The 25,301-nt window shown below is 40.1% G+C and overlaps 1 protein-coding gene across 5 annotated transcripts in view; it reads right to left on the minus strand.

Annotated features, from left to right (window-relative positions):
• The window catches only part of EPHA6 (EPH receptor A6), a 205,365-nt gene that overhangs the window by 85,432 nt on the left and 94,632 nt on the right, over positions 1-25,301 (minus strand). For 3 of the 5 annotated variants that reach the window (XM_088668038.1, XM_088668035.1, XM_088668037.1), the window contains 6 exons: positions 24,662-24,709; positions 24,116-24,278; positions 12,396-12,504; positions 6,921-6,991; positions 3,998-4,123; positions 725-910 (listed from right to left, as the gene is read on the minus strand). In XM_088668038.1, coding sequence (XP_088524164.1) covers positions 725-910; positions 3,998-4,123; positions 6,921-6,991; positions 12,396-12,504; positions 24,116-24,278; positions 24,662-24,709 — 703 coding nt within the window. The remainder of the gene's footprint in view (positions 1-724; positions 911-3,997; positions 4,124-6,920; positions 6,992-12,395; positions 12,505-24,115; positions 24,279-24,661; positions 24,710-25,301) is intronic. The other 2 variants (XM_088668036.1, XM_088668034.1) reach the window with 1 other exon arrangement.

Genomic DNA, 25,301 nt, shown 5'->3' on the forward strand with positions numbered 1-25,301 from the left:
CCATGAACTTACCTGCAACTACCGGTATGAACATGAAATATTTGCCCCCTACAATGAAGATCACTATTATTTGTTCTGCCCCTAGTTATTTTCAGTTACCTTTTTGTTAAGTGGCAGAAGTATTGATAGTTAAAAGTACTGTATACTATAAAAATTTGCAGAATATTGTGTATGTCTTCCGTTTTAGATCTTATGGAGAATATTCAAAACAATACACTGGGTACAATTTATTTTTACTGATGATATAGAATTTGAATAGGTCAAATCAGAACCAATATACAGTAATGTACTTTTCCGTCTATAAGACAGTCCCATGTATAAGACACCCCCCCCCCCAATTTCTGGGGACTCAATTTTAGGAAAATGAGGGGAGAAGGCCCAAAATTGTTGAGCCTCTCCCCCCATGCAGCTGCGGGCATGCCACTATCCGTGTATTGGACGACCCCAGTTTTCCGACGTGATTTTTGAGTACAAAAAAACCTCGTCCAATACGTGGAAAAATATGGTGAATATTTAATCAAATGAAAAAGAGTGTCACAAACAAGAGATATGCTGTTTATCATTGTGAATGTGGTTCCAGTGTAGTAACTAGACAAAATACCCTTCGTACGTGCTTTTCCCTATTAAGCAGCACAACTGTATGTGGAAACTCGCATCTAGATTGGTATAAGTACAGCAAAAAGACAAGAATTACAATATGAAAAAAATGTCCTAAGCAACTTACTTTTTGTAACAACTCCTTCAAGGCGGATAATATTTGGGTGGTCAAACTGCCCCATTATACTAGCTTCTCGTAGAAAATCTCTTCTCTGCCTGTCCACATATCCACCTTTCAAAGTTTTAATGGCCACTGGAATCTCCCTTTTCCCAGGCGTTTTCAGCCGGCCACTGCATACTTCTCCAAATTCACCTTAAATTAAAAAGCAGTTGGTTAGATTGTTAAGCAGTGTATGTGTTTAAGATCTAAGCCTTTGAGACAGATGCCATTGTAGCAGTTTCGGAATTTAATGCCTGAATAAGTACGAACAGCTCCAAAAGAATCCTTTCACTTCAATGTGTGCTCAAAGCATGTAAAAAATGCTTAATATCCTACAAATTATAAATAGGATCTACACGGGAATAAAGAATCCTAATTAGTGAGTTAATACATGGAGAAAGCAGACCAAGTCACATACGAGAAAGCATCAAATAAACATTCAAGGAAGTACTACTGCGTTCTATTCAACACAGCTGAATAAAATAAGTATCTAACCTCAAAGGTCCATTTTTGGAACTGTGTATTCAGACTGTGTATTCAAATGAAAAAATAACAGTAGTAGTGTCCTACTTTAAGAGGGCAGTTCTCTGTTTGAAGGAGTAGCTTAAGAATTGCCCACTCCAAGTTTGCTGTAAAAACAAAGAACCATTAAAAGGGAGAACAGGTGTCTTGAAGCTGCCCATCAGCTTCTGGAGATCAGACTGAGCACTATGGTGAAATGTCCTGTATTTTTATTTAAATTTCTTATTTTGTATCTCTTTGTATAAATTAGTACCTGCACATTTATGCATATCTTGCCCTCTCTTATCCCTTTCTTAGTGTTATGGGTTACACCCCCCAAAAGAGGAAATTACACAAGAAAATGTTTCCCTGAAAGGAAATTATATATCTAATTTCACTCACAGCCGTTGGTGATATTTAACCACCACTTATCAACTGCTAATTTTGTTGTGCGAGGTAGTAGCATATAGAAAACAATCCTGATATTTCTCAGAATGACTCATGAAGATTTGTTTTTCCTTATGAGATTTTTCATGGCTGCTACCTCTTTTTTAATCAGTCTTCGCAGTCCAAAAGGATTCACATTATCAGCAGTGTAGTTAGCTGAAACTGCTATAAAAAACCACTACAGTATATTAATTCCTGAGGTAAACAACACCTCTGTTGGTGGACATTTTCTATTATAGTGTAATTATTAATTCCCTTTGCTAAAAACAAGTTGTTTGTAGATACTCAAGCACTAACAGAATTTCAACTTAAGACTGTGTTTTTAAATATAGAAGAAGAAGATATACATCACAGTTGTGGCTGGGGTTATTATAAATTGTGAGCTGAGAGGGAAATGAAATACAGGACAGTACAGATGGTGAAAACTGCATTATTAAGAATAGCCGTTCACACACAAAAAAAGTTGTAAAGCCTAATAAAGGTTTGGCTAAGTAAGTAAGTAAGCAAGCTGTGCTAATAAGAAAGACACTCCTGCATTCCTAAATAAATTAACACAAATCCTGTCTAAAAGTCTGTTGTGCCACTTCCATCCACAATGCGGGTTCACCATCATGGTGAGCATGATTTGCGGTGGGGGCTTAACAAACCACTCCTGAGTTCTAAAGGTGGGGGCATGAGTGGTCACTGTTGGATAGGTCCCTGGCTGTTGTTGGGCAAATTTGTATGTTGCGAGTTGATGGGTCAGCCCCCTGGGTATAAAAGCCAAGGAGAAAGGTTTCTCTTTCTCTTTGGCTGCGTTTTCGGATCCCCACCCTCCCTCCGCTGTTTTTAGGCCTCTGTGTTGACATTGCTGTGCCTCTCATGGGGTCGCCTGTATTCAGGGGCCTAGTAGGAATTTTTCCATTTGGCTGATTGGCTGGTGCCATCTGGTTTTTGCCTACTGCATAGCAAATACGGTAGTAAGAACTTGTAAGGTTGGCGGTTAGGCATTGGTTATTGGTTGTATATGGGGTCTGTTGACTGTGTTGGCCCCTTGAGTTAATGCCTGAATTAGGGGAAATTCCGGTCAGGAATACAGGGGCTCTATGCAGTGTCCATAACCCCGGCCGGGGGCCAGCAGCACGCATGAGCCCCTTGGAGCCTGAGGGGAGAGGGGAGAGCCTATTGCACCCAACTCCCTGTCTCTCCCTATAGGGTTTCCCCTTGTTGACAAGGCGAGTTTATTTCTGAACTTAGGTGACAGTTGGAGAACCACTAAACAAAAATTCTGTCTATGGTGTTATTTGAGGGGTGGTTTTGGGGACCTCCACACACAAGTGGGAATTATTACTTTTACTTGTACATAAATAAGCCATAACTGCCCTGCCAGTCAGAAATAAGAAGAGGGATTATGGGTAAGGGTAGACCACTGCAGAACCTTCTAGAAAACTAGTAATAATCTCATATTTATGGAAGGACTCCCCCCCCCAGCATAATTTTGATATTTCATGGTCTCAACTTGCCTTAACCACAACAATTTTGTTTGAAGTACTGTAGCAATATTCATGTGCTGCTTACTAGAAGGTTATAAAACAAGGAAATTAAGGAATAGAATTTTGAATTTATTCTATTCCAAATTGTAATTACCATTCAAATAAAAATAAGGTTGCATTTATTACCTTTTTAGTGCAGAAAAATGGAATATAAATCTTATTTATAAAAAAAACATAGTTCAATATTCAATGAAATCTCTCTTGGAAAAAGTAAGCCAAGTTAGAGATTGTTCCAAATATGATTTCTGTTTCTACACATAGAGGAACATACATTATATATGTGTAGACAAACACAATCAAACAGTCATAAAAATACAAATCTGAGGAAGTGACCTAGTGGGTAAATTCCATATAAAGCAACAGAGCAACTAGCAACTGAGATGGCATATATTACTGGGAAGCCTATACAAATAAAGATGGCTGGGAAGCAAAAAATAATAGTACCCATTGAGTTCTATCAGCCACAGGAAGAAGCAAAAGCAATCCAGGCATGGTAAGGTTCTAGATCAGAACCAGAACCTATTTCGTTCTCTTACAAGACTAACCAACCAACCAACCAATCAATCAATCAATTAATGTGGCTAAATATGTGTAATGATTTGAGTGATACTTTGAAGTATCTTGACCTATTAGAAAACTACATTCTTTTTATATATAGCATTAGATTCCCATACAGGTCTTGATGGAGATGATCAGCTTATCTGTATTAAAAAGAGTACTTATTAGTTATACTTGCAAATTAAGTGTGATGAATTTTTACCTGCCCCGATTACTCTCTCAATACGAATTCGTGATGGATCTATCTCCTTAGCAAACTCATGAACAGCAAGTGATGGATCTTCATACGTGTCTGGGTCAATGTATGTTTTGGTTCCTGGGAATCGCACTGTAAAACCAGAAATATTGTTTTTGCTTTAGATAGAAATGATTCAGGCAACACACACAGAGGAAAAATAAACCAAATCAAATGAGACTATTAAGAAATTATATAAAAAAACAAAATTAAAAAAAATTCCTTCCAGTATCACCTTAGAGACCAACTAAGTTTGTCATTGGTATGAGCTTTCGTGTGCATACACACTTCTTCAGATACCAATTTACTAATGCAGTTCTGCTAGAATCACAATTAGACAAAAAACAACAACAACAGGTGAACTTCCTTTATGGGAAGTTCTGTGACTACTGTACTTACGGATAAAAGTAGTACTTGATACATATATGACTACTATTGTACTGCCCCTTAGCAGACAGTGGGAAGGGGGCAGGGACTTATATGTCCTATTGGCAGCTGAACTGCTACTTATTGGGGCAAGAAAGGGCAAGAAGGGCAGTTTGGCTCAAACATACAAGTGGAGCCAATCACGCCAATCCTGGCACTGTGTTTGCACCACACTGCCCTTTCCACCTGACCTTCTTCACCCCTCTCATCTGCCTAGCAAGCAACAGCAACTTACTTGCTGGAAAGTCAGGAAAATGTCTCTGTCCACCATGTACCCAGTGGGGGCTCAGATCCCCTTCTCCCTTGTAGCAATGGTTGGAGAAAGGGAAGTGGTGGTTTAAACTTCCTTTCCTTGTAAGTTAAGCAATATGTCAGTTGTTAACTTAAGCAATATGCCGTCCTAGGCTCCTTTAGGAGGAAGGACTAGCTAAAAATTTAATAAATATATTAATATAGTACTATAGTACATCACAGTACTATGTACACTCCAAAACCTCCCTTCATTATGCACATACCTACACACCACACACACAGTAGGCATGCCTTCCAATGCTGTCTGAGATAGTTCTTTTCTTCTTTGTTGAAGGGGGATGGGGCGAGAAGCTAGTCCCTCAGGAGCCAGCTTCCCCCTCTTATTTATTATTGTCATTTATTTATATTCTGCATTAATTGCCTTTCCACTTAAAAAGTGTCTGAAGCTTTGTACAGTAAAAAATGCAGCAGTTCAAAACTTTTATTTGCAGCAGGTGCCTTCCATGCATTTCACAGTCTAATTGACAGCTAAATATATGCTGTCTCCCGCTCTTTTCATGCTGCTTTCTTCAATCAGGTAATCTGACAGGTTGCTCTGTCTTCTCTCACTTCCTCAAAGTGGCTGCATGATGGCAGATTGGCAAGATGGTTTTTAAGTGGTCCTGCAGTGGCAGTTTAGAGGGGAGAGGCCACTTCAGCTCAAATCACCAGGAGTTGGGTGGTGAGCAGGTCACAAAGTAGCTTTTGTCTTTTCTCTCTCTGTCCCCCTTTCTGTGATTAATTTTATTTATTGCATTTATATGATGTTTATAGGAGGGCTTTGTGTACATGCAGTCCTTGATGGGAGTGTTTTTCTTTTGTCTCCTCAGATTTCTTTTTTTAAAAAAACCAACATACTTATTCTTACCTACCCCAGGTATACTAGCTGTACCTTGCCTCTCAACAGTCCCATCTCACTGTTCTATTGTTAGGGAGAACAACACGGAAGCACTGATTCATGTTGAATTTTTGTGTAGGCTATGTTGATATTACATGCTTTAAATATGTGGAAGAAGTGATGTTGAATTCAAAATTCTTATCTCTTTTGTGACTCATTTCTGCTTTTCCTTTCTGGAAATTATTTCACTATGAAAATGCAAGAAATGAGAATGAAATCACAACTAAAGGGATAATTCATTTTTGGCAAGTAAATGTGATGTGGTTTCTGGCAGGCATAAGTTAGAAAGTTCAGAGAAAATCACATAGCGAGGAACAGGTTGAAATTAACAAAAACATTTTCAACGCAGATGAAATGCATTTATTTTGAAGTTTAAAGAGGTGATGGGGAGTTTATCCCTACAGCCCCAAATAAGCATCCTGGAATAATGTAGGTTTAAAAATGCAATGGGAGACTCACTTTTTGGTACACTTTTGATCTATAAGTGGAGGGTTTGATGTATTTATTAATTTGATATTTTAGATACATAGACACTTCTCTCATAACCCCACAAATACGGAAAGTACCAGGGAGGATGGAGGAATATTATTTAGGTTAGGGCTGTCCGCAATTTCCTGGACATTGCCAGGATTTTTCCGCCAAAAATGATGCATATGTCTGGTTAAACAATTATTTAGTAATAATAAAAAAGTAATAATTATTTATTTAGTAATAATAAACACTTCTAAGCAGGAGTGAAACTAGGGATGGGTGGATCTATAAATTTCAATTTTTCATAATATACAATTTTTTATATGTGGCCTAATATAGACACTTTTGCAACACAATTTCCCCTAATATAAAGCATTTTTGTATGTTATTTTCACTAATATATTATTTTTATGCATACTTTACTAGTATATGCATTTTTGTACACATTACTTAGCTAGAGCAAAATTTGAAAAATTCAGAGAAGTGCAAATTTCAAAGTATAGCTGTGTTTTGTGAATTAGGTAGATGTGCCTTTAAATGCGAACTTAAATGTCACTTAAATGTTAAGAAAAGTTTTTGTGGAGTTCATGGTGTTTCCCTCAACATGAAGGTACTCCTTTTTATGTGGAGCTCTAAATGTACACTTAAGCCAAAAGTAAATTTAGGAGGTGTGCATGTATTATAAGTACTGGAAGGATAGTCTGTTTCTACCTCTTTCAGCAAGATATAAGAGGTGAAAATACATTAAAAATGCAATGATCATTCTTCATTTAAACACAAAACATCACAGATAGCTTTGCTTACAATGTCCATTTTGCAAATGAGCTCTTCGTTTTTCTTCAGACTTCATTTTTGCCTTTATATACCACTGGCACCTTTAAGAAAATGAACACCATTTCACTTTTTTTAACACCACAGAATGAATGACATTGAATTTACATGCTGATTATTTTTATTTTATGAACTAAACTTACAAAAGCCATATTCATTGTAGAAGGCAGCTAGAAAAACAGCAATCAAATAAAATAATGGCATGCTTTGTAATAAATAACTGTACTGAAGCCTTCCATTTATTTAGTACCTGTGAAAACCAAACTCATGAAGGTACTTCTGACAATGTGCCAGCAAAAACCATCCTGTAGGCACCAAGACATGGATCAGCAACACACCTAGAAAATGTGTAATTGGTGTTACTCTGAAAGTGACCCAACAATGCACAAAGCTCCACTGACAGCGACAAGTGATTTGATTGACCAGGGTTCTTGTCTCAGTAGAAGGGGACTTATATTCATTCATGCAGGGGCTACTCAATACATTAAAAAGGTAAAGGTTTGGTCATGCTGGCCACATGACCTGGAAAGTTGCCGGTGGACAAACGCTGGCTCCCTTGGCCTGAAGCGAGATGAGCGCTGCACCCCATAGTCACCTTTAACTGGATTTAACTGTCCAGGGGTCCTATACCTAGTCAATACAATATTGGAAATCCCTTCACATATTCATTATTGGACACCTGAAGAGGGCTTAGATATCAAAGAAGATCCAGTACTGTTCCATTTATTTCTTTTTTAAATGTATCTACAATGGGATCACAAACTTTCCTTATCTATGTGAAAATATACCGTGTTTCTCATATTATAAGACATGTCTTATATTTATTTTTTCCTAAAAAAAAAAACACTATGGCTTATTTTCAAGGGATGTCTTATTTTTTTCCTCCTCCTCCTGCCGCGGCCGGCATTGCTGCTGCGCCTATCACTATGTCTTATTTTCGGGGTATGGCTTATATTCATTGAATGCTTAAAAATCCTGCTATGGCTTATTTTATGGGTATGTCTTAAAATATGAGAAACAGGGTATATGCAAAAAAATGAACCAACACACTCTGGGATGACACTCCACATGACTAAGAAATGAAACCTAGGATGGGGTTAGGCTGCAAGCTGTAATACAGATAAAAGGGGCTAAAGCTGTCCTTTACCAAAAACAGGAGCTTCCAGGGGTAGGATTGGCCCTACCACCCCAGGTATTTCTGAGTTTCTGATGGGCCTGCTGTTCTAAATGGGAAAAATGCCACTGGGTTACTGCAAGTCATATGAGCCCAAGCAGCTAGCTAGCTAGCTTCCTTCCTTCCTTCCTCCCTCCCTCCCTCCCTCCCTCCCTCCCTCCCTCCCTCCCTCCCTCCCTCGGTCTTAGAAGCATGATGCCAAATAACTGTTTGGTTTTCAAACCAATGTATGAAATGTAGACTACACCAGTCATGGCTTCCTAAGCAGCTATTGATGCATCCCTCCTCTGTAAATCACTGTTGATTCTACAGACCCAGCAGCTCACCCAAGGTCTAACTTGCTAAGAACTTTATGCCATTTTAGACCTGGCTCGTGCTCTTGCAGGGCCGTCTTAAGTATATCTGGTGCCCTGGCGTGATGAATCCCTCTGGCGCCCCCCTGCCCCATTTCCCTGCGCGGCGGGCGGGCTGGCACAGCTGCGTGGCGCCCCCCTAGCGGCCCGGCGCCCTGGTGCCCTGCACCACCCAGCCTGGCCATAGGGCCGGCCCTGTGCTCTTGGAACACACAGTGTCTTGTCTGGTTACTTTGTTCCTGCCAATGGCAACTACTCCTCTTGCCCCTAGGATAGGAATATTTTTATTCAGTTCTTCAGTTTATATCCAGTCATTTCCTAGTCGCTCAGTGTGACTCACATTCCAAACAATTTATGAACAGTTTCATACAATAAAAATTAAATAAACACTCTAGAGTTCTTCTTAGAGCCTTCTTTCCTTGATTTCACTTCTCCTCTTCATCCCCCCCCCCGTTGATTCCTGTGCCCTCAACAGCTCCCAGAATCTTCTTTCCTTATTCCCCTATGATCATTAATTCATTACCAATGTTTTTTCATTGGCCAGTCCCTTCCTCTATGTCTCATCCATTTTGTCCATTTCATCACAGTCTTTTGGTTCAGGTTTCCCCTTATTACAGCCATTTTCGCTGCTGGGCTCAAACTGTCCCTTTGGAGTTCTGGGACTTGCACTCAATCAAATTTAAACTTCTTTTAGCCTTCCTTACCTATTCAAGCATCTCCCCATTTTCCTTTTTCCTGCTAAAACAAGCTTTAACTTTCTTCAGACAATCTGGATGCTTTATGAACATTCTGGTGCTACTGGGAGATTCATTCCTTCCCTAGCAAGAATATTCACTAACATCACATATCACAGCTTCACTGACCCCGGAAAAACCCCATAGCGATATAGAAATCTAATACTGATCAATCCTAAATTTTAATTCTCCCATAATATTTTTGTGGTTTCAAAACTTGGCATGCCGATTTACTGTTAGCAGGTAAATCATCCAGTCAAATACAGATGCAGGTGCTTATTTCCTTCTGACTCTTCAGTATGAATAGACTCATCAGCAGCCTTGTAATTCAACATTGCATCAAATTGCTAATTCTAAATGGTGAATCAGAACACATCTGTAGCATACCAGCCCAATCTTCCACTTTGAAATTTGCCTGAGATTCTATAACATGTTGAATATTTGTTCTGAATCCCCCTGTCTCTTTATCCTGATGTTTATGTAACTTCAGAAAATGAATCCATATCTTATGTAATTGAAAGAATGTAATTCAACAGGGATACATTAAAAGAATAGTTTCCAATGTTCTTAATGTTATCTAATAAATGTGATGAAACAAGAAGAAATCAAAATAGGACTCTCTCTTTCCACTAAAGTGAGAAGCACACTTCAGAGTGTCATTTGTTTGCGGAGCAAAATCATTTCAAAGGCTTTGAAATGTTTGCATTTATCCTATCTTATTTGATGTCTGTTAGTAAAGCTATTTACAGACTTGTGATGTAATTTGTCACAATTGACTTTTAAAAATATTAACACCCATAATTTTAACTGCAAAGTGAACCATAATTAGTCATGTGAATTAAATCTGCACACAATGGGGCTCACCAGAAAGTGGTACAGTAATTCTTACAATGCTAGATACTTCAAGAAAAACTAAAAATTAATTAAGTGTGCACTACACAGGACATCAGACTCTCTATGTGCAAGGATAATATACTAATTTCCAAAATTATTGCCACTCATGTGTTACATTATAGGAGTTGTATTCAATGGTGTCTGTATGCAAGATGAACAGGCTTCTGCTTGCATAATGGAATTTCATCTTCCTCTCTTCCCACCTGCAACCCCCTGTGTACTTCCCACCAAATGTGCCCCAGAGCAGATTGGTACAGGGTGAGGAAGAGAAGAGGAAGGTGAATTTCCATTATACCAGCAGGTCTACTGTAAAATGTTTTTTTTTTTATTTTTATTTACTGTTTATTTATTCTGTTTCTGCTTGATAAAAGCTGAGATTTACACACTGTTTCTAAGAGCAGATATCTAACAGCAGAAAACTTTGTTTCCTACAATGTTGATCGTTTCAACGCTCAACTTTCATTTAATCTTTTCCTATCACTGTAGCTGGAAAAATAAGATAAATTTGGGTACCTTAGAGTACAATAGGTTGCAGATTCATCTCTTGCAGTGGAGGCATGTCTATGATTATTTGAATAAAGCTAAGGCATTGCAGACCCTCCAAGTGTCCCGATTTTCAATGGACAATCCCGGATTTACAGAAGCTGTGCCAGTTTCTGATTTGATCCCGCTTTTCTTTGAATGTCCCTATTTTCATCAGAGGGTATAGAGTTATGTGACCCCTGAGCCAAGGAGATTTGTAACTACAGTGGTACCTCAGTTTTCAAACGTAATCAGTTCTGGAAGACCGTTTGAGTTCCAAAACGTTCGAAAACTGAAAACTCAAAACAGAAGCATCGAAACGGAAATCTCAATACAGAAAACTCAATATGGAAGCTGCGTTTCTGGTTCGACTTATGAGGCACATTCGAAAACCAAAGCATTTACTTCCGGGTTTACGGCATTTGAGTTCTGAAAAGTCAACAGAAACATTCGAAAACTGAGGTACCACTGTATACAACTTTTAGAATTCATTGGAAGGGAACGTATAAGGAATATTTTTAATGTTTAATGTTTTCTTATGTTTTTATATATGTTGGAAACTACCTAGAGAAGGGGTCAGCAAACTTTTTCAGCAGGGGGCCGGCCCACTGTCCCTCAGACCTTGTGGGGGGCCGGACTATATTTTGAAGGGGGGGAATGAACGAATTCCTATGACCCACAAATAACCCAGAGATGCATTTTAAATAAAAGGACACATTCTACTCATGTAAAAACACACGGATTCCTGGACCATCCGCAGGCTGGATTTAGAAGGCGATTGGGGCGGATCTGGCCACCAGGCCTTAGTTTGCCTACCCATAACCTAGAGTGATTGGGGCAACCCAGTAAGATGGGCGGGGTATAAATAATAAAATTGTTATTATGAAATTTTCATCAGAGAAATGTTGGAGAGTATGGCATTATATATTTTGAAGAAGTTCATAAAAATAATAAGCGGTAACATATCCAAGTGCTATGTCATAAATCATGCTTTGATAAGGAGGCGAGTTTCCCTCCAAATGTATTTATTTATTTTACTGGAAATAATGGAGGGGGAGGTGGTTTTTCCTACCATAGATTCAAAACGGCTAAAAATGTTACATCTATAAAACCCAACACAAGAGGACACATTTTTTTCATCATGTTCCTTTGTCACCCGGGCTAAGGAATAGTATAAACGTTTTCATATTATGTTAAGGTGGTCAAATGAGATACAGAGCAGCCAAGAGTGGTTTACACTTCAGGCCCCATTTTCACCATAGTATACCATTAAAGCTGTACCATACCACTTTAAACAGTCATGGCTTCTCCCAGAGAATCCTGGGAACTGTAGTGTGTTAAGAGGGTTAAGAGTTGTTAGAGGAGAAAGCTTATGAGTTATAATTCTAAGAGTGGTTTGACAGTCAATCCCGCTTCCTAGGGAACTCTGTAAATTGTAGCTTTGCGAAGGGAGTAGGGGTGGGTCTCCTAAAAACTCTCAGCACCCTTAGCAAACCACAGTCCCCAGGATTCTCTGAAGGAAGCTATGACTATTTAAAGTGGTACAATATGGCTTTAAATGTCAGATGTAGATGGGACCATCAGACCTAACTGCCCTTCCAAGGAGCCCAGTTTCCCTAGCGTTGGAACAACACTGGGACTTGTTAGGTCAAACACAGATACACTTTGGGCATTTTTCTTTCTTGAAAAGGCAGAGCATAAATGTAACAAACAAAATATCAAATAAATATTGCCTTGCATGAAAATGAGTTACGATGCCAATGTTAATTACCTTCCAGTAATGAGGAAGAACAGAGTGAGGATGACTAGGAGCGTGAATCCTCCAACAGCAGCTGTGGCAATGACAAGAATCTGCCCCTGTTCTGCTGCCATATCTGAAGCTGAAACAGAAACACATACACAGGAGTAAATCTCTGAATAATGGTTTTATTTAGAAGAAGTTACATTACTCTACCAGCCAAATGCATCTGTTGTTAATTGCTGATTGGTGTTTCAGCAAAAACAGAACAATAACATTTGCTTTTGGAGTAAAATGACAGCGGCATGATGCTAAGGGCAGGATAGAGGTAATGGGGTTTTGTTTTCTTGTCTAATTTCTGAAAGCAATATTGTAATAGCTATAACTGCAGCATTTTATAGGACTGAAACATTATCTACATATCATTTATCACTTATTCAGCATTTGGGTCTACATTACTAGCAGATAGCATGGTGGGGTATTTGCACCACACTGACCTTGTCAACCACCCCACCCCTTCCCTCTACCTCCCAGAAAGTAGCAGCAATGGAGGGCCGGTGCCACCCCATCATGCAACTGCACTTATCCTTATAACAATCCTGTGAGCATCAAAGGTACTGATCCAATGAGCCCTGTTATTCATGCAGATATTTGATCCTGTAACACATTTCAAAATTCAGCATTCTCTCAATCTGAGTCACTATGTTTCATCGATTGATAATGGCAAAGCTAATGAAGGCAAACAAAATATGATAGTAGAATTCAAGGTGAATTGGAGGACCAGGTGTTTTCTGTTGTGGCAACCAGAATGTGGAACTCCTTACCACAGTATTTTCAGTTGTCCTCCACTTTATTGGTGGTTTTCTGATCCCTGAAAACACTATATTATTGTTTAATTAATTCCTCACTAAGTAGATTTTTCTGTGGTCTCACTTTTGGCTCTGAAGTTATGTTTTGTAATAGATTTGTGTGTAACTTTGCTTAATATTATGTTGCCTTGTTTTCATTTTTTCATTGTAAGATGTCTTGAGTTCCTCCAAGGGGAGCCTTTTTTACAATGCAAATAGGAGGCAGAGGAGGCATAATACAAAATTGGGCCCACAGAGGGGAGGTATCAGGCTTAAAGACCCCAGGTTTCCTATCTGGACCACTTCTTCCTAAGCCTGCAATTTGCTTTTAACAAATCATTCAAGCAATTACTAATTGAATGGCATAGTGTCTAGTTTTGCCTTGAATTTTTAAAGAATTCTGCCTGTAGCTTTTAATTTCCACTGAATTTAGCAGGATCAGTTTAAAATAAAATGAAAACAAAAGCGGTGGTAATTCTGCCCAATTTGCAATGCACACTATAATTATATTCCTGGCAATAGTTTCCTGGTATGTGATGACAGCAAATGACAATAGTGCATTTCATGTCTTTTGTCATAAACTATTCACAGACAAGTCAAGCATGTGAAGTGGTGAAGTGACTGTAGAATAAGTGGGGAGCTGAAGCTTTTTATGAAATGCTAAATAACTAATCCCCCAAATACCAAATAGCTAGCTATTCTGAAGCAATTTTACACTTCACATCATGTTCTGCTCCTTAGTGTCCCAATTGCTTGGAAAAATTCAACCTAAGAAAATATGATGCCACACAAGTAACTATGCATGTAATAACACAGTTCCTAGGAATGCAGTTCAAATATCGAACGCAATCTTTGAACTACCAATAGGTGCTTTAAATAAAGCAAAAAGATGTTCTGAAGCAATAAAAAGGAAGGGAAATAACAGCGGAGTGCACATTGCCATCATCTAGAAGATGCAGCTCTCTATAGATAAGATCAGCACAAGAAGAGGTTTGACTTGATTATCAAAGTCAATGGATACAAAAAAAAGATGATCAAAATCCGAGTCCAGACAAATGCAAATCAATTAGCTTCAGGTGTCCAGTGGAACTACTGACTTCTGTTCTCACATAGACCAACAGAGGAGAATGTTTAAAACTCTGGGTGTCTTCAAAAGCCATTTGTGACCAGGAATTCAGAGTTACAGCATAAGCTGCAATTTTTGCTAAGCAACTGCAAGCTTAAATGCAAATTATCCATAGGCTCATAGAATGGTAGCATTGGAAGGAATATTGTGTGACTTATGTAGAAATGTACTACCTGAGCATTTATTTTTTTCAGATGCCTAGTTTACAGTACTGAAAGGCTAAACCAGACTGGATCCCAAATGAACTTTATAAGCTATCAAGCAACTAACTGTCTATGGTACTGAAAGGCTAAACCAGACTGGATCCCAAATGAACTTTATAAGCTATCAAGCAACTAACTGTCTATGGTACTGAAAGGCTAAACCAGACTGGATCCCAAATGAACTTTTTAAGCTATCAAGCAACTAACTGTCTATGGGTCTGGATCATTAGGAGTATATTAGGAGCTTAACTGAAATTGTTTTTTCCCCTAATTGAAATAACACATGCATATGTCACCAATTTGATTCCTAAACTACAATCACACCAAGGACAAAGGAGCTAGCACAGAGGGGAATATCATTGTGGGATAGGAACATAGAAAGCTGTCTTAAGGTAAGTCAGACCATTGGCTCATATAGCACAGTGATGTCTGAGTGGCTCTCCAGGGTTCCAGACAGGAGATACTCCCAGCTCTATTTGGAGATGCTGGGAACTGAACCTGGAATTTTCTGCATGCAAAACAGGCACCCCACCACAGTCTCTTTCCTCGGTGATATAAACAGAATTGTTATCTCATTCTCACAGTTGCTAACCTGTGGGAAGCTCACAAACAGCAACTGGTAGTTAGAAGCATAATTCTTGGCTGTATGTCCTGGAAGATCTGCTTCCTGTCTTGCAGGCCTTTCCTACCTGGCCTGGAAGGTCAGGGCCCCAACTGACTCTGGCTATAAAAGCCATGCTGGTGAAGAAGCCAGAGACTATCTTGGCTGTCTCTTAGAGCAAACTCAGGTCATTGAGCCTGAGTTTCCACAGCCACCACCCACCATGAACCACCATTGGCAGGAATAGCAGCAACAGCAGCTGATATGTTCTATGATTGTGATAATGATTTATATTCTTGCTACTGATGCAGTTTTAAATGTGCACTTTATATTTGACTACCTTTAGTAAGGTTTTATTTTGAAATCTTTAAGATAATAATTTAGATTCCTGTTAATTATGCTTGCTTTGAATGACCGCTCCCCACATCAAATGGGGGGCGACTTTTGTGTGGTCATGTGCAGCCCCCTGATCCCAGAGGGCAACTCCCTGGTAGGATGCCAGGGGTCTCCGCCTACCCAAGCCTAGCGTCCAATCCTGCCTGGGGAGGTGTTGCCAGGGAATGGACAGGTAAGGGGAGAGACTTTCCCACTCACACAATAGAATTTGAATATTACCTCCAAGCACCAGTTGGTTCCAGAGCTTCTCCCACCCTCCACACCCTCATTTAAGTTCTTTTCCAAGTTAACCTTTTCTCCACAGGTACACAGGCGCTGCTACGTCAAGGCCGCTGTTGGAGGGCCGGAAAGGAATTTCCCTGCATTGGCAGGTTTTGCCTTTCCTGTAGCAATACATCACAACTTTGGCAGTGTCAGGCCTTGGCGGAATTCTTTGGTGATTTTCCTAGAGGGAGGGGCATGAGGCGGAAACCTCACCCCCCCTTGCGGCAACAAGATTGGGGTATTGGGGGAAGCCTTAACCATGCCAATAGGCGTCATCGCTTCCCCCTTCCTGCGGGGGCGGGTTCTCTCTGCTTGAACATATGTTCTCAAGAGCCAGCCCCAACCCCCATACATGTGGATAACCCCGAAGCCCAATGCCTGAGCCAAGGTCTCCCTACATCTGAATCTTAATAAAGTTGTGGCCAATTTGAATTCCATAGCACGTTGTCTTGCGTCGTTATTCCGCTCAGGGGGTCGCCTGGGGGGTTGGGGGACTCCGCCTGTCCACACAAAGTTCAATAGCTTAACTATGTGCTGTGTAAGGAAGTACGTCCTTTTGTCTGCCTTCCAACATTCTTAATTGGGTGTCCACAAATTCAAGCATTAAAAGACAGAGAGAAAAGCTTTTCTCTCCCTACCTTCTTCACAACGTGCACAATTTTATACACCTCTATCATGTCTCCTCTTGCACATACTTTCTTTAAACTAGAAATCCCCAAATGTAACCTTTCTTCACAGGTTCCATTTTCTGAACATTTTCCAACTCTACAATAGCATTTTTGCGGTGAGCTGACCAGAACTGCACACACAAGCCACAAGTGTGGCTTTTAAACATTTCCTCATTTTAGTAACATCAATGGGTATAACTAGCTTCTCTTTCATATCGAACCTTAGACTGAAAAATCATGTACATCTCCAGCAGTGAGAAAATATACACCAGGACTTACTATGTAATCAGTCCACACACAGCCAGGAGTCAGCAGTTCTTTTCCTTTTCATAAGGAGTGGATGTCTCCTATTTTTACTGTACAGCATGAAAAAGGTGACTTGAACTTAATTTAAAGGGTGCAAGTATTTTTCTTTAGCAGGTTGAGCATTCAGCCATCTGTGAGCTGGCACCCTATTACCAGCTCAATTTTGTCTGCAAGCCGCATGCTTTAGTTATTGCAATTTGACATCTATCAGCCAGCAGACCCTCCAGCAGAGTGAAAGATAGGAAAGTGACAGAAAGACAGCTGGACAGATAAAAGGGAGCAGCTGTAAGACATATAGGAACAAACTGCAGGGACTGGAGCTCTAATGGATAGGAATTAACTGTCAACATTTTAGATAGATACAAAAGGGATTAAAAACAACAGAAAGAAAAATGGGCTTTTAAAAAGCATGTACCAAGGTTCTGATGAAGTAACCTTTAATTCTCATTTTAGATATACTGTAAAATGCTGCTGAATATATGGAGAATCTTAAATATAATGAGAAATACATGAGGAAGAATCATGAAAAGTATTTGCAAGGTGTCTGTTCGATTCCAGAGAATCAAAATGATGGCATGGTAAGCAATGAATTCTCCATAGTAATTGTTTATGTTCCAGGTTTTTCTGTAAACACAAACTGTTTTCATATCCCTACATGGTGTGATGATACTCTATAAGGTGTTTTTTTCTTTTTTAAGTACAGGAGCTATCTAGTGCTTCATTTGTTGTTGACTAAAATTCCCAGGACCACATAATGTTCAATGACCGAGAATTGTTTATTATACCTAACTCCTACAGGACCAAAAAGATCATATTCATCAAATTGCTGCTCCACTACTAAGTTATTAAGCCTATAAAATATGTGCAATATTATATTTCATTTCCTGACTTCTCAAATATACTTTCGATCAGTCAACTCCGTTTTCATTTCACACACATTCCTACTGATTATTTCAGATCCTTATGCCCTTTAACCAAGATGTTATTCATGGGTGATTTGTTGTGTTATACACATACTAAGAACATCAATACAATATGTATGTTGGCCCCTTCAGTCAGCTGATCTCTTTGCTCATAGTTTCAGTTATTATAATGGGATATTGCTGCCATCAGTCTATCTCTTGAGATATGGGTAGTTTGGATTTCTAAAACACTTGACTCTTTGTGACCCGCTGCTGTGGTCTTCAGAGTAAAGGCTGATGAAAAAAGTTATGAGAACAGAATAATATATGGGAAAGGTTTGACTAGAAAGGAATACATTTCTATCATCTAATGGACGTATTCCATCATACGTCTACAAGCAAATGAGAGAGCTGTATATCCTAAATCTGCGTTGTTGCTTTCTTGCTCTGAATTTTTTTGTTATCGAGGACAGAAGACTCATGGTAAGAAAGCTGAGAGGGAGACAAAGGTGTTTGGGGAACCTGTACCTTTTATCTAGAAGAGAACCTCAATCTCCTAAATCTTTCTCTTCCAGGAACTGTATATATACACACAGTTTTAGTTACTCATCAGTACTTTTGTAACAACTCTAATCCCCACTCTCATCTCAGAAGTTTTTTCATGCCTAATAATCAAAACAGCTCTCAATGGAGCAATAGGGTAAAATCTGCCATATTTACAAGCTGGAAACAAAGAATGAATAAAGGCATGTAGAGATGAGTGACAGACCTGCACAACTGCCATGAATACTCTTAGAAATCCCAAATTACTATTCTGGAAAAATCATTTTCTGTGTGCCACCCTCTGTAATCCCATTTTCACACGGACAGTTTCTATTTAGGGGAATTGGAGCATGTGCTGCTTACTATGGCGTTCAAGTCATTCAGTTCATTTTACTCATTTATTTCTTTTGTATACTGCTCATTCAGCTAAGTCTGTTGGGCATTTCACATAAACAGTGAACCCCTCCCCCCTCCACACACACAATTCACTATTTCCTTCCTCTTGAGCAACCAATGTGTGTATTGATAAAACATTACAAACAATAATCTTGATGTGATCATATACATCATATATATATATCATCAATATTCTTTCTTTTGTGCAGTCTTTTCAGATGCACACATATGCTCTTGTCCATTGGTAATAATACTGATGCAAGCTCATCTATAATCACACAAAGGTTGCTTTTTTTCTAGGAATTTACCAAGAAAATGTTGAAACTGATAATGCAGGAGAGAAGAAAGGCATGAGTGAACTGAAAAATCTGGCAGTTTTGTGTACAAAATTTGGATAAGCATTTTGGAAAAAGCCTTAATCATGAAATACAATGTAATAGCAGGTTGGAGTTAGGGAAGCCAGGCTAGAAGCATGAGTCACATGGAATGGAGATGGGGGAGAAGAATCCGCCAAAGGATTTGGACATGGTCCAAATCCAACCAGGAAGCAACCTTGCCCATGCATTCAGCCACAACCCATCTTTATGGCCAATTTTCACACATATTCTGATCACTTGGTGGAAATCTCACTTAGGGCTGAATGAAGCCACCAATATCATTACCCTGCCATGAAGGCAACAACCTTTTCTCCCTACACAGTGCTCCTGGAGATGACTCTATATCACCTTGTAACATCATTCCCAGGAACACTTTCAGCCATACTTTGAAAATGTGTGCCAGAAATCATGCTGCCTAGCTGCTTGGAGTATTTAAAATATATATTTTTAATCTAAGCTATCTAATTCTTCACCAACAAAAAATAAAAAAAAATCCTTCCAGCAGCACCTTAGAGACCAACTAAGTTTGTCATAGGTATGAGCTTTCGTGTGCATGTGAAGTGTGCATGCACACGAAAGCTCATACCTATGACAAACTTAGTTGGTCTCTAAGGTGCTACTGGAAGGAATTTTTTTATTTTGTGTTTTGACTACGTCAGACCAACGTGGCTACCTACCTGTAACTAATTCTTCACCGTGAAAATCTGATTCCCCCGCTGGAATGTGTGTCTCCTACTCCCAGTATCGAGGAGAGTTTTCAGACACAGACACCCTCCTGTAACCTCTGGAATTTTGGCTGGGCTGACAAAGTCAGTGCAGGCTTACTCTCACTAGTTTAGTAAAATCAGATTTTATTAGCAGCCATTTCCTAGTTAGCCCTGTAAGCTTATTACTGATTAGAGGCGATTTCAAAATATATTTTATGCACTACTACATCTATGAATCCTCATGTAATATAAAACTACATCCTCTTTGATTAATTAACTTTTCTTATTACTCCTGCAGCGTCAGCCAAGTCCTCTTTCTGCTTCATGTATCACCAATAATAACCATTCCAAAATGTCTGGGTGCTTCTCGTATTTATCTAATTTTATCTTAAATAATTGAAGTAGTACAGATTGCATTCCATCTAACAAACCAGGAAAAATATCACTCACTAAGGGGCATATGAGCTTTTAGAAAAGTAAGATTTTTTTTTTTAAAAAACCATTCCTATTCTTCTTCTTGACTTCTTGTACAGATGAAGTAATTGCTATGGTATCTGTATTTTATTAATATGTTATGGTTTTTACTACATTGTGTCACCTGCCCTGGGTTGTTTTTTTTTAAAAGTGGAACATACCTCTTTACAGTAAATATTGTATTTGATATCTGTTCTTTTCAGCATGGGTTAATCAGTACATTTCACAGAATCATAGTAGAGTTGGAAGGGCCCACAAGGATCATCTAGTCCAACCCCCTGCAATGCAGGAATCTTTTGCCCAAAGTGGGGCTCAAACCCACAACCCTGAGATTTAGAGTCTCATGCCCTACCAATTGAGCTATCCCTCATTTAACATTATTGTAACATTTTAAAAATCATATAACTTTAAGCTTATATCCTTGTAAAACAAATCTATATGTAGAAAGTAATAATTCTTATCTCTCCCATTCAGGGCCGTCTTAAGTCTATCCAGCGCCGTGGTTCAGAGATCCCTCTGGCGCCCCGCCCTGCCTTTCCAAGCCGGAAAGCCAGAGCCACGTGCTGCCCTGGGGATGCGCGTGCATGTGTGTGCGCACTTCGTTTTAGCAACTGCGCCTTGCGCACCTCCGAGCACCGCTCCCCAACGCTGCCATGCCGTGCCTTCTACTTCTCGCCCGCCATGAGCAGGACCGGCAACGGTGATGCCGGACTCGCGCTTTGCCAGGCAGGGCCAGGCACACCGGGCTGCCGGAGGGGGTGGCGTGATGGGCAGGGACGCTGTCAGCTGTGGCCAAAGCGGCTGTGTGGCTCTGCCGTCCAGGGAGCCCTGGCTGCCGCACCGATGGGAGGCTCGTGGCCGGCTTCCCCGCAATGGTGCCCACAGCCCGAGAAGAGGCGGGTGAAGGTGGCGCTGCCGGCGGGGCTTGACGGTGTCTCCTCTGGCAGGGAGAAGACGCAGTGGAGGAGCCGGACTCAGGAGCTGCCAGAGCTCTTTCCACAGCACACCCCGGCCTCGCCTCCACATGGGCAGCGAGGGGCGCTTGCTCCCCCCTACTCACTGGGGCACCCCTGAGAGTCAGGTGCCCTGGCGTAACGCGCCAGTCAGCCCAGTAGGAAAGATGACTCTGCTCCCATTTTGCAGAAATATTATGACCTAATGGTTCTGTTTAGTGTGGGGAAGAAAAACAAAGGGCCATTTACCAGAGATGAACATGAATTACAATACAATTCTATACAAGTCAATTTTGAAGTAAGGTCCACTGTCAATAGGGCTTACTTCTATATGAGTGAGCATAGGAACATTTATTTAGGAGTATGCACATTTATTTAGGAGTATATTTTATTGAACATAGTGCAACTTCTGAGAAGTCATGCATAGGATTGCTTAATGTTATCAGTCTGCACCAAGCAAATTTGCTATGAGATATGAACTATTGAGTATTAGTTCAAACATGCTCAACTAAATTATTTTAGCCCAGTGTTGCTGGGGTCAGTCATAATTGCAGACTAATGATGATGTGAAAACCTTTCCAAACATTCAAGTCTGAACACTGAAAGTTCATCATTTTTACCGCAGGAACTATCTAAAATCATCATGCAGGGTGATTTGTTTGGGGAAACAGAAGCCAATGCAGAGATGTATGTGACAGGCAAACCTTTAGCAAAATATGTACCACTGCATGTTACAAGTGAGATACAGTCATACCTTGGAGGTTGAACGGAATCCGTTCCGGAAGTATGTTCGAAAACCAAAGCGCAGCTTCCGATTGGCTGCAGGAAGCTCCTGCAGCCAATCAGAAGCCGCAGAAGCCTCGTGGGATGTTCAGATTCCAAAGAATGTTCGCAAACTGGAACACTCGCTTCCGGATTTGTGCGTTCGGGAGCCAAAACGTCCAAGTACCAAGGCGTTTGGGATCCAAGGTATGACTGTATTTGATCTGATACTGAGAGGCTGTTATTTATTTATTTTTTACACAAGTTGTCCTATAAAGATATATCTCTGTACTTAATAAATGAATGCTTATACCTGTTGGAATCCCAGCATCAGTTATAGTGAACAGCACACAGATGGAGTACACATGATTTTCCTGTAGAGAAATCTGATTATCAAATGCTGGAGATAGAAGGGTTAGGCTTCATGTATAGCAGCATAAAAGGTTCTTAGGGACCTCCATCTGTCAGCATTGGAGAGAAAATGCTGGACTACAAGGGTCTTGATCTAAGGAAGCAAGACAACTCTTGCATTCCTGTAACCACTCTAAATATTTCCCATTTCAGTTTGCAATGCAGCATGAATAAAACTCAGAATGTCTTACAGAGGCAGTAACAAGAGCTAGGAACCCTTCACAAAAAGTATTTGCATCACAAATGTTTTCAAATCCCAAAGTTTAAATACACTGTTACTTTTTAGCTGTTCTATTCCATGATTCTACTAACACTGCTTAATGACTACAATGAAATGAAAGCTAAAACTTTCTATTGTCACTTCAGGCCAAAATTCTACATTCAATTACTTCCCTTGATTGTGTTTATGGCTTGTATAAATGTATCAGGTACAGCTATGAGCTGGGTCTTTCTACTAAATACCCCTTTTACTCATGCTACCACCACAGATCACTAAAAACTGAACATCTCACCACTCATGTAGCCAAGAAAGAGGCATGTAGTGTAATACAACTGATTTATTATTTTATCCACACCCCACTCCTGAACACCCCACTCCAACTCTCCCCAAACTGGAGCTGCCACTCAGCTGCACAACACTCGTATTCAAACTCTCAGCTAATCATCGCTCACCAAAACACTGCAGCTCATTCTCCCCCCTCCCCCTCTAACATTATCTTAAATCAACTATTATATTTACCATTAGGCAACATCACCCTGCTTGCATGTATATACATGTATATACAACTTCAAATGCAAAAACACCAGAACATCACACACATCTTGGTTTTCATTACGTAATTATTAGGTGAAATGCTAAGAGGCCGTAGGATGTTCTAAGAACATGCAACAATCGTGGGCAATTGTAGGGCGTAGGAAGGGTGTGTGGTCTGCCCCGGGTGTCATCCCTGAGGGGGTGACAAAATGGTAGACTGCAGGGGGCGGCACTTACCACGGGGCCTTGCTTGCAGTGCACCTGAGCCACACATCTCTCCTGGGAGTGATGCGGTGGCTCGGGCCCTGCGCTGCCTGAAACGACAACATGGGGCTTGCATCTGCCAGGCAGATTCTGTGGGCAGCTCACCGCACTGCCCTGTGAGTGGATCGCCGCAGCGCCCCCTGCGCAGATTGCCCCATCCCCGCAGCTCCAGGAGCCAGAGCAGCTAGCTACACCCCTGTATACAAATTCATCAGTTTCCCACTAGGGATTCTGGGACTGGTAGTTCAAATCCCATTTCCCAGCTGTAAACAACAACCTGCTGTGGCTTGGGGGTGCCTGCCACCCCAACATCCCCATGCCTTTTTCCAAGATAAGTTATGGAACCCATAGGTCGGGGGAAGGAAAGGTCATGGCAGCAATAGGCACTGTATCCGTGCCCTATGAGTTTTCATAAGAGTTCAGATCAAAACCTTACAAAAAGCGTGAACTTTTGCAAGCCTTTATTTCAGGACAAGCTAAAGAACAATTGTGCATCTCTTAGGAACTTCAAAAGTAAAAGTTGAAGAAAAACTGCAGAAAGAGATGGAGAGTATTCTGAGGTCCGGCTTTGTTTTGAAACAATGTACCATATTGATTTCTTAAATTGGGGTTCAAAAAAATAGGGGTCGTCTTATACATGGGGTAGTCTTATACAAGGAAACATACGTTAAAAGTGATCCATCTATGTATCCTTCCCAATGTGTTTATAATGTAATTTAGACCTAGTGCCTAGCTATGTCAAACGCCTGCTACTTTTGTCACACATGCCACGTTTCTGTGTCTTTGATTAAGACTTACTTTCGTCTCCAGTTTCAAATTCAAACTTCTGGCTATAGCCGCTGTATCCTGTTGCAGTCCTGGCTCTGATATGAAATATGTACTTGGTGGCCGGTTTGAGGCCTGTGACGATAACACTTGGAGCCTTTGACCTTGTGGAGGAGTAGCTGAGCTGCTCATTCTCCTGGGGGACAAAAGGGGGGGAAACGATGTCAAGTTGAGTTGTGAAAGCTGCGTAATAACAATCTTTCAAAACTAAATTCTTATGAATGCCAACGTGTGTTCAGAAAGGGGTGACAGCTATTCCATGATGTATGGCACAACCTATACTTAGACAGATCTTAAGAAATGTGTTATCTTTCATATGGTGAGAACGGTGTCCTTGTGAATTGGGTTAGTAATTAGACTGGAGACAAAATAGTATGAAATTAGTACAAAACTACATACAAAGCAAATGGCAGCAAAAATGACAGCTATATAATTTGAATAATGGACAAATTAGATTTCAATAAGGACTAATCAAGCATAACGTATAGGTGTGGGAGCATTCAAATGCCCGCTACTCACTTCTACCTGCAGGTAGTGCCAAAAGGCAGGCGCTATCCGTGGGTAGACCTGTGGGTAAAAGAAAATGAAAATTAACTCTTTATTTTTATGTTTGCAAACCTGAAACAGGATCCTACTGTCTCACTGGTTTGGAAATCAGTTCTTAATGTCCCTTTAATAAATGTCATAGCACAAAATGCCTCACACTAATAAAGCAGCTGTTAATCTGGATTTGGCAAATTATTTAGGAAATGGTTACTGGGTAACTTCACACATAGTGTTTTCTTTTTCCAGATATAAAAGCCTGTAGTGGAAAAGGGAACGCATACATATATTTGTGTACATTATAACATGTAAAGTTCTTGCATGAGTGTGCATTGCCAAATATATATGTGTTGGAAACCTAATGTACAGATGGTGAAATAAATGTGTGTGTAATCTTGAGATTACACATGTTAAGATCACATATACATGTGCTTTCATCTTGACCTGTACAGGAAAATTCAAGGTCTGAAGTGTCCCTAAGAGCTACCCCATCTCTCTCTCTCTCTCTCTCTCTCTCTCTCTCTCTCTCTCTCTCTCTCTCTGTGTGTGTGTGTGTGTTTATAAAGGTTTTTCTTTAGAAACTATTTTCTGTCCAGAGGCCACAATGCAACAAAAT

This window comes from Zootoca vivipara, chromosome 4 (genome assembly GCF_965207765.1).
Source record: "Zootoca vivipara chromosome 4, rZooViv2.hap1.1, whole genome shotgun sequence".
Taxonomy (NCBI): Eukaryota; Metazoa; Chordata; class Lepidosauria; order Squamata; family Lacertidae; genus Zootoca; species Zootoca vivipara.